General features: G+C 39.2%; 1 protein-coding gene across 5 annotated transcripts in view; it reads right to left on the bottom strand.

Annotated features, from left to right (window-relative positions):
• Window positions 1–16,432, bottom strand: part of LOC112455261 (voltage-dependent T-type calcium channel subunit alpha-1G) — a 50,367-nt gene that overhangs the window by 28,083 nt on the left and 5,852 nt on the right. For 3 of the 5 annotated variants that reach the window (XM_025017074.1, XM_025017070.1, XM_025017084.1), the window contains exons 2-6: window positions 6,399–6,510; window positions 5,720–5,853; window positions 5,195–5,292; window positions 3,981–4,152; window positions 1,693–1,731 (exon numbers count right to left, since the gene is read on the bottom strand). In XM_025017074.1, the coding sequence (XP_024872842.1) occupies window positions 1,693–1,731; window positions 3,981–4,152; window positions 5,195–5,292; window positions 5,720–5,853; window positions 6,399–6,510 (555 nt within the window). The remainder of the gene's footprint in view (window positions 1–1,692; window positions 1,732–3,980; window positions 4,153–5,194; window positions 5,293–5,719; window positions 5,854–6,398; window positions 6,511–16,432) is intronic. The other 2 variants (XM_025017091.1, XM_025017077.1) reach the window with 1 other exon arrangement.

Here is a 16,432-nt window from a genome sequence, read left to right as displayed (position 1 = left end):
ATAATGTTTATCTCCCAGAGCAAAAATGACTACAGATTATGGGATCATAATTATAAAAATCTGATCGTTTTGTACATCTGTGAGCGTATTTGGCAGCGAGCTCTGTGCGAGTAGCGATACTTAAAAAATTACGAATTGATCGCTTTCCAGGGCCATCGCTATCCGCGCGGCTCCAGCGCTGCGCTACCAGAACGCGAGAACGGCCGCAACGCCAGTGCAGAAGTCGATAAACGTTCGAAAATAGCTGCTACGTATACCGGAATAGACCGCGCGAGCACCGCGCGTTTAATTAGCTCTCTCTGGGCTTGGGCTTGGAGCTTTATGGAGCCTACTTCTCTTGCTGCGCTATCGCGCCATGTGAGTTTGGAATTAAAATGACTCCGGGGCACCCGGGTGCGCAGGTATGAATCTAGGATCTTGAAATGTGCGACGAAGCTTCCTGTTCTTTAAACGTATCGTAATTGTACGGTCCGAACGGGAACAGAGACGTGCGGACGTGAAAATCTAGAGTTCGGCTCGTTCCATAATCATTGACAGCAACGTCATTGATACCGAGAGTGTCCGTGATACCGCGTCCATGTCTCACGTAATGAAATCCTTGGGGAAAAAATAATGTCCATCCTTCCTTAAAATGTTGAAGCTTTGATCTCTCTTGATTTATAAAGAATTAGAGAAATTTTCCATTTCAAGTAAATGTCAACTTCAAATCTATGGACCAAAAATCTCGTTATGTGGGTGCATGGATCGTTCGGGACGCTCTGTATATAACGGAAGGATATGCTATCGTGAAAGCGGTGCGATGTTGTGAAACCACAGAGATCACCGATGCCACACACACATCGATAGTTCACATATGCAGAAAGCATCGTTAACGCTTACCGACTAGACACACGCTGAGGAAGGATAAAATAGAGAGGCAGAGAGTGTGAAGGAGACAGTGAGAGTGAGAGTGAGGCGCGCGAATCGAAAAAAGGTATGCCCAGAGCAAAGAAGAGGAAGAACATCGACTCGTGCATCAAAGTAGCCGAAGAGATCCCGAAGTGTTGGAGTAATCTCGTAGAAAAATGTAGAGTTTCCGGGTCGCCCACAAATTACAGATCTCTCCTCCATCCCCGCTTTCCCAATCGCGTACCACGCGATTTATGTACAACGTGTGTATTGAGGAGAGAGTCTCGGTGCTAAAACGATTAAGTGTGCAGGAGATGGTGAAGTAGCCCCGACACTAAAATATTATCTCAAAGTTTAGGAGGGTTGATCTCTTCTCTCGCTCTCGGGGATCTCGGACTCATCGTCTTCTCGATCGGCAGCCAGTATACGAAATAGTGTTTCATTCGTTGTCGGTCGAGTCGACATGCTCTATGTGAGTACATACTACGGTACAATCGCACACTGTTACAGTGGTTAAGAGAGAAGAGATAAGAGAGGAAGAGACAGAGAGGGAGAGATAGAAAGGAGAGTGAGAACGAGAAAGAGAAAGAGAAAGAGAGGGAGAGAAAGAGAGAGATAATATATACATATGCACATCACGTATGGTTGCATTTATATACATATATGTACATATGGATGCTGTGTATGTATACTCTGTGATTTATATAGGTATGTGTTATTGAGAGGGAGAGAGAGAGAGAGAGAGATAGAGATAGAGAAAGATATATATGTATGTACAGCACATTGTTCTCTACTAGAGCTTACTAAATGCGTGATCGAACCGAGTACTCGTCCGAGAGTAACCTGCAACAGCGAAACAATAGCCTGTCACTGCCTCCCTGGGGTCATGTACTTACATGTCTAGGTTTTTTTTTTAGTCACGAGGAGCAGAAGAAGGAGGAAGAAAGAAAAAAGGAGAGAGAAAGAAAGAGAAAGAGGGAGAAGAGTAAGAAGAATGTCTCGGATCGCCTAACGTGATATACTCCTGTAAAGCAAAAGTTCAGGAAGTAGAACATACTGATCCATCCAGGGCTTTTCACGAACTTCTCATGGTCCCTTTCGCCACCGATGATATCTTTCTCATCTAGAACGCGCCAACAATCTCAAATCGATATCCGAACATTTGACAGAAAGGTCGCTGTAAGTGTCATATGCTTTTAAAATTATATTTACTTTGAAAAAGGTTTTACATGTTAGGTTTTATATGTTAGGATCGATAGAATAAGGTCGATTATTGCCACATACTAAATTATTCATGTGACAAAAAAAGGTGCCTACGTTTTGCATAAATGTTATTTAGAAAAATAGTTTTAAAAAATAGCTGCTACAACTATTATTTAGAAACATAGCTAGAAATTTTTATATTCGATAGTTACAGATCTTCCTTTATGTCAAGACTTGTCTTGTGTCAACAACTAGTCGCGTAAGTTTTTAAACAAGTTACCAACAATAAAAAAATACTGTTAAGAGAAATTAATTGTTCTTATTTTTTATGTTTAGATATCGCATATATAGGACATAAAAACGTAATAAATATCCCGCAAAGAAAGAATAATATTTAAGAAATATAAGAAAAAAAGTGTAGGATAAATTATTCATGATATATTTTCTGTTATTTACGATAAACGCAATATTACATAAGTAAGGTCTAAAATGCTCGTCTACAATAGCCGTAAGAGTATGCAGTAAGACGTAAGCAGTAAGCTATTGGCTAATGGGATTTTTACAATCCAAGAATAATCGATCTGTGGTTGGTCCAATAGCTTACTGCTTACGTCTTACTGCATACTCTTATGGCTATTGTAGCCGAGCCATAAAGCGTCGTCTACAATGGCAGCAGGAGTATGCAGTAAGACGTAAGCAGTAAGTTATTGACCAACCATACAGTCGATTATTTTTGGATTGTAAAAATCCCATTATAGTCAATAACTTACTGCTTACGTCTTACTGTATACTCGTGCTGCCATTGTAGACGACGCTTAAGAGTGTTTAATTATCCACTTTCGTTAAGTTGCGGCCATCTCAAGTTTGAGATTACATTTTATGGGTAGTTTCGTGATAAGCCGAGCGGAGTGAGCATGAATTACGAAATTTGCACTGTATTCTGAGCAAATATCGATCGTCTGGAAGCGGATCGAGCGCAAAGTACTGGCGCAGAGAAGAACTGGCGAAAGACAGAAAGCGAAGGAAGAACAGAGCGTTAAATTTACAGCAAGAAAAACTCGGCAAGCGATGCTTTGCGACAATTGAAGCTACTCGCCATGCAATCTGGATATATTAGATTACAATTGGGTTCCGCGCCAATGAAAACGCACGACCAAGTCATTAATTCGATGCCGAATCGCGTTCACGTATGCGGCTGGTTCGCCGCGCTCTCGAACCTTTGATTATCCCATTCGCAGGCGACGTAAACAAATTACAACCGTGTCAAATAGAAATATTCTATCTAAACAAAAAATTGTCGAGCAAAAAATTGCGTACGCAGAGTAATAGACTTTTTTATATGCAATAGCATGCTTTGAACACGGTAAACGTAAATATGCCTCATGTAAAATGAAAATCACTCCTCTTGATCGTTTCGCACGTGGGGCCATAGCGTTTACTGTATTCCGTCGTATGTTATTGCAAAAGCTCCCAGACCAAAGTTTTTACACAAAAGCGAAAGTGCTTCGAAATGCTGATCTTGAAAATCCACCATTTTTACGATAAGCCTTAGATAGAAATTGCTAAAATTGAGAGACTATTTTGCGCTGAACGCGATGCTTTACGATGTATGTACAGAATATGCGATGTCGCAAAAAAATTCCTAGTTAATGCCGAATTGCCGAATGTGAGTTATTGAGTTCTATTATGTTTCGCCGTCTCGCGGAAATGCGACAATCGGCGACGGAGCGCTTCAAACTGCATAGCAATCGAAAGACAGACAGAGGAGAAAAAATGCAATGCAGCGTGAGGCGCAACAACGTGAAGAATCGGAGTCGGACATTTATAATAATAAACAAAAAAATTAGTCAACAAATAGTCCGCGGAACTTAAGATTCTCGCCGACTTACTCGGGATACTTGACATTGGGCAGAGCCTTGAGGAAGCAGCGTTGACGCAGTATGCCTTCCCACAGCTGCACGCCGACAATGCCGAATATGAAGAAAACGAAGAAGCACAATAACAAGACGTTGCCCAGCATGGGAAGGGTGTCGAGCAGCAACATCACCAGTATCCGCATACCTATTGGAGGTGTTCGTGAAAATAACACTTCGTAATCGATTAATAACACGCAAATGTATAATGCCATGTGTAATTATCATCATAATTCGTTATCGAATTATTGAACAAATGCAACATCGATTCTGTTCGCGGATATTCTTACCTCGGATACTGAAATAAGCTGGTATTCATAGTCGGTTCTTATTTCAAGACCGCGTCTTAAGTACAATCTTAAGATGTTATGAACCAATAACAGAGCCGTATTAGCATCTTAAGACATTACTTGAGACGGTCTTGAAATAAGAACCGACTATGAATACCGGCCTATTTCAATATCCGAGGTAAGAATAGTTTAATGTTATCTTGATTGTTTATTTTTGTTACAAATACACGCGATAAATTGAAAATATATTCTACACGGAATGATTCAAATTTTTAATTTTAATTTTAATAATAAGCATATTGACAAATATCTATGCTATTTATTAAAAAAAAGATTAGTTTTTGGTGAAATCATTATTCATAAAAATTGGTTAGCATCTTAACGTTAAATATCTCAATCACTGACGTTTAAATTCAGAGAAAGGAATTTAAAGCCATAATAAAGTTTTATATTATTCAATTTTGCCTTAAAATAGCTTGTATAAAATTTTTCTAAAAAACGATTCAAATGCCTTGATAGTATGGAGGTAAAATAATCAGGACATAATATATATGTACACATTGATCATTGAAGGATCTGCTATTAAAATTAAGGTCGTGAGTTCCGCGACGCGTGTACATATTTCGCGCTTACGCGAAATTCATCCTTGAATTTCGATCTTAACGTTTGTAGCTACATAAATGCCTCTTCTTGGCAACTTTACTCGTTCTTGTTTAATATAATTATATGTACTCCTCTACCCTCGCCACGTTTCAATTCCAATATGAAATCAACTGTGAATGCGTTACGATTTGTATGAGATGGTTATGCACCTGGCAATGCACCGTGAAATCGAAGACGGAAGCAAACTGGAGTTAACTGTCAAAATTTCTGACATATCGCAAAGATCTCACTACTTACTTGGTATTCGATTGATCGCTCGTAATGGCCTTAATACTCTTATCGTTCGGATGGCTGACAGATTCATATTTTCCACGTTTAGGCAGTATTCGAAAGCGCTACAACCAAGTCACTTTTTAATCTTTTTTAACATTTATTTTACAATTTATTTTATAATTTATTACAGTAAAATCTTTTTGTAATTTTAGTATTTTTTTGTAATTAGTTAGGAAGAATTTTGAATTTAAATTTTAAGAGAAATTAAATTGTGAGAAATTTAAAAAATATAATAATATATTTTTCACATAATCTGAACAGAAAATATATAAAATATTATAAACGTAAAATAATTTCAGTTGATTATTATAATTATTGTAACATTATCACAATTGTTGCTAGGAAGTTATGTATTTTTATTCCATATTGTTATCTATCGTAAATGCATTTCATGCAGATTTTCGCAGATTTTATACAAAAACTTTTTGAAACACGACAAGTTCTCGGAAACTTAGAAAACTTAATGAATTCGAATGATGAAATACTTACCCAGCCACCACTATAAAGAAATCTAATCTATTCCAGGAATCCGCGAGATAAGTTCCTTTACCGTAAATCCCCATCGCCACCATCTTTATGGTCATTTCCAAGGAGAAGAAGGCAAAAATGATATCATCGAACATCTGAAAGAAATAGACAGGACTTAATTAAAACCGAGTATGATCGGCGTAATTCACCATGATTGATTTAGCGCACTCTATTAGAGGTTTCGATTAACGGCTGTACCATGTCAGTAATTTTCTCATCTCTTTCCCATCCCATCCCATCCTCATCCTCCTCCTCATCCTTCTTTTCCGCCACCTTTTCCGCTAGACTAATTGCGAGCCGGCCGGAAACCGTGTCAAGATGCATAATCGATTAACTCGCTTAACAGCGCGTCGTATAATCGCTGCCTTCACGCGAAAATTCTCCATAAGTTGACTTAATGGAATTTTAAATATTCTTATTCCGATATCGGACTTTTCTCCCTGGCACGCGAATATGCAAATGCGATACTCGGGATCGCGAAGGGAGCCGTTCTTATGGAAATGGCTCTTACTTAAATAAATCCGATACGCTACACTTCGCTTTCTTAAATCCGAATGCGATAACGCGGATTACGCCGGTTCCTCTCCTTCATTCATTTTTTTCTTTTTTCAAACAGCTGTCGCGAGATATAAGTACGTACCTGCAGTATCTTACATCGATTCGTTACACACTGGTCGTCCACGCACGGCTGGTACATCCCGAGCGTGATGCAGTTCAGGAGGATCACCATCATGCTCACCCTTTCGAACCACGTGAGTCTTTGTTAAGGAAAAGATAACTAGGCATTTTTCAGTTTTTGCTGATTAAAGGTAACAGACTGCGAGCGGGCTGTAAAAGTATATGAGAAACCTATTAGAAATATCTCGCACTCAATTATGCATTAACTCCTTTCTAACCATTTATGTTGTAAATAAATATTTCTCAATTTCTGTAATATATGAATATGATTCTCATCGCCATTATTTGCATGAAAATTATATACTGAGCATCGAAATGTTGCTACGAGCAGTTAAAATACAGACATTTTTTCGTATTTATTAAATAACCATTTGTCTTGATTGAATACAATCGGTATTAATAATTGCACATGTAATCCTATTATGGCAATGCACAATTTTTTCCTGACGTCGATCGATGAAAGCCAGATCACCGTAAACAGCGAACTGATTGTCGTTGCCAAGTGATTATCATCTAAATATCGCGCGTTTCTCGCAGCGCGTTTCTGAGCATGCCAATTTAAACAGACAAGTTGTGTGATTACATCTAATCACGTGTCTCTAATCTCCGCGCATAGAAAAAAATGGCGCAGACGAATATACAATATTGAATAAAATATTCAATATACTGTTCAATCATTATTACATTCGCGATTTGTTTAAACATTCAATTTTTCTTTTACATCACGATATACAAGTGCTAACATATTGAAATTTGATATAAGGTCAAATTGAAATCGAGAATCAAGATGTTTGTACAAGTGATCCGATGCAGCGAGTTTCCGATCGTATAATTAGCAGCTATCAGTTTTCGGTAGTTTAATAGGGTTTTAATAGGGTTGTGATATCTCAGTATCGAATGTGATTATTAATTACATGCAAGTATCATTTTCAAATCCTTTAAATGCTAAACAATTATTATAGGTTAAACATAAATTTTATCTTACATGTAACATAAATTTCGTGTAAGGACATTTATAGTATGAATCTTAACTTTTAATAATATCAATTAATCTTTTTAGAAGTTCTTGATTTTATTTGTTAAAGATAAATCTGTTTAATTTGAACATATATGATTGTTCTATTTATATCTAAGTAAGGTATTTTTAATTATCTTTTCCATCTGTGCAATACTTATGACAGAACGTAACATTTTATCATGATATCCTTTTAATGCGAAGATAAATCGAAGTGCGTGACGCACGAGAGTAAGAAACCGAGACATCGATTTCCTAGCAGCCGCGATTCGTATTCCACCCTTGGTTTGCGCGACGGTGTGTTAGACGATATGTCGCGATATTCATCAACGTCGCGTGCAAGCGGCTATTCACGTGTTAGCTAGCTGGCTACTGACATCGACTTACACGCGAGGCCGACGCCCTTCTCGAAAGGTTAAGAGTAAGAAGCACTGTTAAGATAAGGATTGCCGCAATCCCTTATCCCGATTCAAATTCTTTTTAGCGCTACTTGTTGCACTCAATTAATTATTGGCAATGGAAACGAGCCGCGTCTCCGAATTACACCGAATCGATCGACATGTGGTTGCCGAGAGAACTGCCCGAAAATAAGTGGGCCATATATATGATATGACATCTGAACTTGAACCCGTCTATCTTCATAAATGACCTTTGTTATTTTTTATGATACCCGGACGATAAATGGTCCGACCGGGCGCGCAGGAAATTGGTAAACTAAAAATAAATCGATCGCCGCTTATCACACGAACGGAATGGTACATCTCGATGTTAGATGGGACGGCTCTTCAGGATATATTCATATAGTCAGAGATTGGGGAGTAATTAGCCTAATGAAAGGACAAAATTGACACACGACGATTCGTCTGCCCGCAAATCAATCTGCCATTAGGCTCCCTAAAACATTTCCATCTAATCTCAGCAGAAATTTCATTATGGATATAGAGTTCGAGGTATGTGTATTACGGAAAGAGGGAGATTCACAGAAAGCTCTCGGCGAATAAAATAATAAATCTCATTTAGTTAATTAAAAATGGATTCTCTAACAAAAATTTAATTTAAATCGTAACAATCTCTGTTCATGCATATCCAACGATTGAAATATCGGATTTGTCATTTCATACGACACTTTCACGATAGATAAAACGTTTCTTTAGGCAACGCAAAGACATCTAAAAGAGTTTATTAAAACGTCCGCAATTTGACATATTAATATTATAAAAGACGTCTTTATTTTTCAAATGCGAGTTAGACGTTTTTATAACTCTTGTGTTGTATAGATCAATATTTCAAAAGCGCTCGCTTCTCGATTCGAATTAAACATAAAATCGTACAATCTACGCAGTTCACGGATGCATGATAGATTGCCGTATGATCGCAAAAGCCCGCGAAGCAATGGTGGTATCATAATAGCGATCTATCACGCCGACACGATCTCGCGTGCCAAGCGCCGATATCGACGAGCGTTTGTACGAGCGACTCTTAGCCTCCCCATGTGCTTACACAAACGGCCGCGAGCACCTGTAACGTCTCATCTCCGGCGAAGAACGGGAGCAACGACGAGTGGGTGAGGGAGCCTCGGAGGAAGACTCGCATTAAAAAGCAGCATGTCGGTGATTTTGACAAGCAAATCGCGAGAAACCTTCTGCGTTATCTGCTCTCACAAATGTGCTCGGAGTGTGTTCGATCAATAAACTAGGTTGGCCTCCACCGAGCTCGCTCGCTCTCTCTCTCTCTCTCTCTCTCTCTCTCTCTCTCTCTCTCTCTCTCTCTCTCTCTCTCTCTCTCTTCCTCTCCAGTATGCAACCCTCACATCTTGGTGAACGTCACCGCCCGTTAATGCAAAGGAGGCGATGATAGACATTCATGCATTCCTCACGTTGACAGGTGCCCTTTGTTAGGACCGAAGATTTACATTCCCCAGAAACTCAAATAACATACCTAGAAATAAACCCGAACATTAATATTTCAAAATAATAATATGTATTATATTAAAAGAAGAATAAGTTCCTACTATTCTTTACTTTAGTCTGAAATAGCGAAGGTAATAAAATGGAATTTTATCCGAAAATGTTTATTGCCAGTTTTGATTGTTGACTCTAAGTATCGGCGTCAAATAATTATAGGAAATGTGACACAATTATTAACGTTCTAATTGCAAGGCATTTTGTTTAATCATTTTGCTGTATTAGCGGTATAAATGTAATTTTTTTAAAATACAGACCTGTGTATGCGTATTAATTGCACTTTGTTTGCACGTAACGTGACACGTTGGTATTATATCACCGATGACATCATGACATTCAACATAATAAAGCCGAATAATTAACGCAGACACATGAAAAATATCGATGTAATTATTAAAGTCGTATAATTAACGGCACAGGCACGATGTTTACGTATATCGAAATGATTGCTCTGTTATTCTTTCAGCAAATGCTCCAATTCACACACAATGAATTTCGCATTGGTGTGCACGGGTAGCACATCGCCCGACAGGTGTATCCGCTCAAGTAGAAAACGGCTGAATGTACGAGAGGCTTTGCGCGCTGAACCTAATGGATCGTGTTGTTGTTGCTGTTAACTTTCATCCCCTTACGAGGCATGCACCGCTCTTGTTACCAAGCCTTCCCTAGTAGGTTATTCATTTCTAACAGTTACATGAAGGACAAATGACTGCATTCCTCAACTGTTAAATTCGCAGTATACTAATACTGACAATGAGAGTTTTTAATGAGTAAAGCATAGCAAGTATATATAATTGTTTCTTTTATCATTGGATGATTATTATTATCAATTATCATATGTATCAAACAGATTTATTCACTCATTTTATCTCAATTAGACATCATCGTATATTAAATAATTCAAGATGTAACTGAATCACAGTGCTTTCAGAGACAATTTATCTCTTTGATTAAATATGTATATCATTAGTCTTTAATGTAGGTGATTAGATAATAAGAATTAATCTTCATTAGGTATTATATGTTCATTCCGTATGTATGTAAGAGAATATTACGATTGTTTTATACTTTCGCGAAATCATGCTGTATAAACCTTTTAGTAATATTTAGTCTTTAATCTTAATATATAATCCTATCATGTTTAGGTAATCTTAATTCCCTGTGAAACCTTTAGAATTATAGAGAACATCAATTATAGAATTAAAATATTAAAATGTAACATAGAAAAATAATGTATTAAAAGAGATTAATGAGAGAGCAATGTAATAAGATAGATAGATAGATAGAGATAGAGAAAGAAAGAAAGAAAAAAATTTAATTTCTATACATATGTCAAGCATTCTTTCATTATCCACTGACTCAATTTCTCCTCATTTGCAGAAAACGATGTAACAAGAAAAAGAATGTATATTGAAAAGCATCGTATATTTTGTTGAAAACATAAATGACAAAGCAAATAACAATAACGACAAAGAAGTGGAAATGACGAGGTGGGAAAAAAGGCAGAATTATATAAATTGCATTCCCTGTTGCATACAACGTGTCCCAGAAACATCATATATTTTCCCAGAACACATTTTTTTCTACAAAATGAGACATATAGGATCTTTTTTATAGAATCTTTTTTTGTAAAGAAAAAAAGAGAGTTCTCTGAAATTTATTTAAATGTCAAAATTTTTCAATTTTCGATATTTTGACGAGTATATGATGCTTGAAACTTCAGGCTTCTTGAAATCAAATATAAAATTCGGTTAAAATTAGAAAGAAAAAAAAGCAGAATAAGAGAGAAGATTATCTATTTATATTTTGCTTATCACATGCTTAATTTGTTGAAATTTAATTTTCGCTTTATAACACTCTACTCTGTAATACTGCCGATGTTTCTGCATTAAAGTAATTGCTCTTTTTTTATGGAATGTTCTCCATCTACGGTTGAAACGGCATACGGTGGTACTCAGGACACGCAATCGGTACTCAGTCAACAGGATGTCTGATATGAAGGAAAAAAGCCGCGGTAGAGTGACAGGGAAGTTGATCTGCGACCGAACTCCTTTCCGGATTCGTCGTTCACGCCACGATCGATTCAACGAAGTCGACGTTGCCTGGAAAGACCTAAATCAGCCTGAAAATCCTCCGTCAAGGAACGTTTCTCCTACTTATTTCAATTTAGATGGTCTCATCTCAAAAACCGTTTCGACAGCTGCTACTGAAGAACCTTCTTAGGTTCGCTGCAATTTGTCGCGGTCGTTTGTAACGACAAAAACCGGAAGGCGGAATATACATGCAATTTGTCAGAGTTTTCTTCTTTTTTTGTATTATTGCGATTCCGGACGGAAATCATAATAAGACTTTCAGATAAAGCGCGCGTCGTTCTGTCTGCGGAAAATCGAAAGCATCCGCGTTTCACGCTCGAATTACTACATCGATCGTGCCTGCTGACGACTCGGTTTCGCTGATTTTCACGCAACTCGCTCGCGAATCGCGAATCTCACGAGGAACAAGTCTCTACGCAGAAATAGCTACGCAAAAATGCGCGTGCTCGATTTCTTTAAAATTATTTCAATTTATAACTTAATTAAAGTTATCCAAGTTATTATAATTAATAGTTATAAGAAAATAATAAAATTCTAAGATTTTAGATTTAAAATTATAGAATTAATGAAGAGACTTTTAATTAATTATAAAATTAATGGAGAGGATTTTTAACATCTTTCAATTTTATTTATTAATTTTTTGTTTTAAATAAGTAATTGTATTGTGCAAGTCATTGAGTTTCTTTTAAGGAGTGAAAAGATGTTTTAAATCCCTATTTCTATTTTTGTCTCTAAATGTATCTTTCAGAAAATGAGAGAATTACTCGGGAGAATCTCTTGGGTAACAGACTGTGTTTCATACGGCCGCGTTGAATTCGGCCATGACGGAACTATTTTCACGCTCGGATATTCCAGGAACAAGAAACGAAACGGGCATTCCTCATTTCCGGAATGAGTAATTAAATCGTTACAAGAATAAACGCGAGCATTTTGCGAAAGGACAAATGCCTTCTATCTCGTAGATCCACGTGGATACGTGTGCTGCTAAAAATAAATCCCGCCCCGTTTTAACGCGCTCGGAGATAAGCATGGCAGCGCCAGCGGAAAATAATCAATTCGATTGCTTCGCACGTGAGCCGTAGGTGTTGCAAGACCCGGAGCCCTAGATAACCGTTTATCGTGCTATGTAATCTCTACCAGACTGAGGCCGCGACTTCTCGGCAACATAAATAATGGGGATGGAGTGCCGGAGCACACCGTGCCTAGTCAACATACCCCACTTTTCTTTACATAAATTATGAAAATTATGATTGTTTTTTCTCGCATATGCCGAGATCGAGCCCCGAAGTTGCGAAATTGCGCTGGAGTTAAAACTCAAAAGTGGCGGAATTCGCCTCAGGACTGACAGAACAGTAAAATAATAAATGAATATATAATTAAATTACTCATCCCACAATCTCTTCGCCGTCGCCCGATGCCTTCCAGGACTCCTCTTCCTCTCCTCGATCCTCCAGGTTTTCCTCCGTTGGTCCGTTGTCACATCTTCGTCGGCGAACTTACAACGTTTACATGCAAAAATATCGTCGTTTACGATCACGCGACACTCTGCATGGCATTCCCGATATTAATCTCGCGACGTGACGGCGCGTACTACATTGCACGGCGACGGAAGAATTACGTCGGAGAAGCTATGAACAAAACTATACTACGATCCGTTCGACGCCCGTCGGCCCGTGATGTCCCGTAGACGCTAACACAGTGGCGGAGAGAATTTTGTAAATCTCGCGACCAAGTTTACTCGCCATTCGTCAGGGGCAACCGTCTGAACCGTCACGAGGACGATACACTTGCTGCTTATCAGGAGATTTTGATTAACTGCAATTAAATCATCGATTTATGAATATTCACATTTGCGCCTACCCCCTTCCCCCACGATCGCCAAATATATCACAACACGATTAAATAGGGTTAACGTACGACGTTAATAGAGACTGCGCTCGCTAATTAAACACGTCGCGACGTCACTCGATTCAGGATGCGCTCGTATTATTCTTTATCCGTGTTCCGAAAAACGATGGCAACAATTCATTCTGGAGTCGTGCGACACGACGCGAGACGCGAGTCAAGTTGACGGTTGCGAAAAGCGAGGCCGATCGTCCAAAAAAATGTAATCGAAATGTCAATTAACCTCGGCAATCTGTATCTGTATCGGCAAGTGAAGTTTTCGAACACACTATAGCGATCGCGCGGCGCCCGCGCCGCAGCGCCTCTGCCGGTGGTAGGGTTGGAGTGGGGGTAAAGTAACTAGACCAACAAACGCGCTCCGTGCTCCGTGCTAGTCACCCTACCTTCACTTCAACCCCACTTCCGGTCTCCGGCAGGCGCCGCGGCACCACGCGTGTCGGCGTGTCGCCGAATCCGACAGTTGAGATTACGACAAACTGTGATATATGTGATATCGAATGTGTTTCGCGGAATTTATACGGATGCCGAGATATGTGTCGCATTCGGTGAATATTGACTTTCGATTGCATTCTTTCGAATGATCGGTCTCGCTTTTCTCAACCGTCAACTTGAATCGCGTCTCGCGTCGCGCCGCTCCAGAATGAAATTGCCGTCTTTCGGAACACGGATAAATAACGTCGTACGTTAACCCTATTTCGTGTTTTGACATTTGCCGATCGTGGGGGATAGACGCGAATGAGAACGTTCATAAATCGATGATTTAATTGCGGTTAATCAAAATCGTCTGACAAGCAGCAAGTGTAGCGTCCTCGCTCGACGGTTGCTGCTGGGCGATTCGAGTGAAGTTGGTCGCGAGATTTACGAAATTCTCTCCGCCATGTTAGCGTCTACCTGCGGGACATGACAGGCCGACGGGCGTCGAGCGGATCGTATATAGCTTTGTTCGTAGCATCTCCGACGTAATTTTTCCGTCGCCGTGCAATCAAGTACGCGCCGCGTCGCGAGATTATAATACCGGGAGTGCCGTGCAAAAGTGTCACGCGATCATAAACGACGATATTTTCGTACGTGAACGCGGTGAACGTTGCAGCGTCGTGAGTGAGTGCGTCGACGGAGATGCAACGGATCAACGGAGCAGGATCGAGGAGAGGAGCAGGGGGCCTGGGAGGCATCGGGCGACGGCGGAGCGAACGTGAGGTGAGTAATTTTTCTTGTTATTCGTTTATTATTTAGCTGTCCTGTCAGTCCTGCGGGTTCCGCCACTTTCAAGGCGTCGCAAGCGGCTGCATATTTCCGTGTTAACTCATTCGCATAATTAATCCGCGAAAAATAATGCAAGTAATATTGCCATATATTGCGACCGTGCGAATAGGAGAGACGCGACGTTCTCAATTTCGCAATTTCGGAGTTCGATCTCCGGCATACGTGAGGAGAGAACGTCGCGTCTCTCTTATTCGCACGGTTGCGATATTACTTGATTTTTCGCGGATTAATTATGCGAATTGAGTTAACGCGGAAATATGCAGCTGCTTGCGACGCCAGCGGCCGCGATTGTTTCTCGTATTAGCATTTTTGAAATCAGATATCTGTTAAAATGACGTAAAAATAAGATTTTAAAAATTTTACGGACGCGTAAATAATTATTTACTTCAAGTATCAATTATTTCTTGGACGCTGCTTTAATTGTAAAAATATTTTTATGTTACAGATCAACGCAGGGTTACGACTCCGCTGTTGCGCATCGGCCGGTGAGTTGTTTTTTTTTTTATTTATTTTATGTAAATAAGTGTGATTTGTACCCGTGCCGTCTCGGCCGTCTCGGCCGTCCTGGTCGACGTGCCTATGACCGCGTTAAGTATTGTTCGTGTAAGGATTAATGTCGTTGCAGCACGCTGCAGTATTCTCTTGGCTCGTTGCGACAATACGTCGAGCATTTACATAAATCTCGCACTAGCGTCGAGTGTTATGAACGATGCGGAAGCACGCGAGATTTAGAATGCAAGCCATTGAAGACACTGACCGATCGGAATGTGCAGGCGCTTTCGCAGAAATTTAATTACACATTAATTATGTATACATACAATAATTATATACATTAATGCAGACAGTTTTCACACAGCTTAAGTTATTCTTCGATATCTGCATTGCACAGCTCGTACATTTTTCCGATGAAAAATCGTTTCTTTTGTCAGAAGAAAAGAGAAGGACAGAAAAGATGTCATGTTTAATGTGAACTTATATTAATTGCTTTGTGTTGATGTTTTATTATGAAGGATAACTTTTTATTGTATTACAATATATTTTATATTTAATATGAAAAATATTCAGAAAACAGACTTTGGTAAAAAAAGGTGTCTTATTGCACTAACATTTTTTTGTAATTTTTAATAGAAATGTTATGTCAGTAATATCGATTAAAGAAACATCACTAGTTTAATAAAATTCGATGAAAAATTCTCATACAATGAATGTATTTTCAAATGTCGTGACCGACGTCATGACAGACGTCGCGTTCATTAGTGAGACATTATAAACAACGTTTTAAGGCTTTTAGAATAATTATGGATACTTTAATTAATTAATTACTTTTAATTAAAATGAGTCATATTGCATCGTATAGCTCCAAAGATATAAATTAATATTAATTTCTTATGCAGACGCTACCTGTAGGATATCAACTACGATATCAGTTGCACTGCAATGTTGCAACACACATACACAACACAAAACACACACACACACACACAAAGCGCCGATCAGCCCTCTGTGATAGGCGATTGATTTTTATGCACGCGCCTGTTATGTGTCGATCGGTCGGTGATGACCCGTCAACCTGTTTCTCATCGACGCCTCTCGCTCTCATCGGTGCTCATTTACGCGGCGCTTAATAGACAATCAAGCGGCCGAGGCGGCCGAGCAAATTGTTTCGATCGACTGCCGCTTCCGGCGACGTTCGAGGTCGCGGATGATTGCCTCGCTTTAGTCACTCGATTATTTTTCCCCGGTCCTACAAACGTCC

The sequence above is a fragment of the Temnothorax curvispinosus genome, unplaced genomic scaffold (genome assembly GCF_003070985.1).
Source record: "Temnothorax curvispinosus isolate PA1 unplaced genomic scaffold, ASM307098v1 QBEX01000525.1, whole genome shotgun sequence".
NCBI classification, from domain to species: Eukaryota; Metazoa; Arthropoda; class Insecta; order Hymenoptera; family Formicidae; genus Temnothorax; species Temnothorax curvispinosus.
Note: the sequence above shows the minus strand (reverse complement) of the source record. Positions and strands in the feature narration are given on the sequence as shown.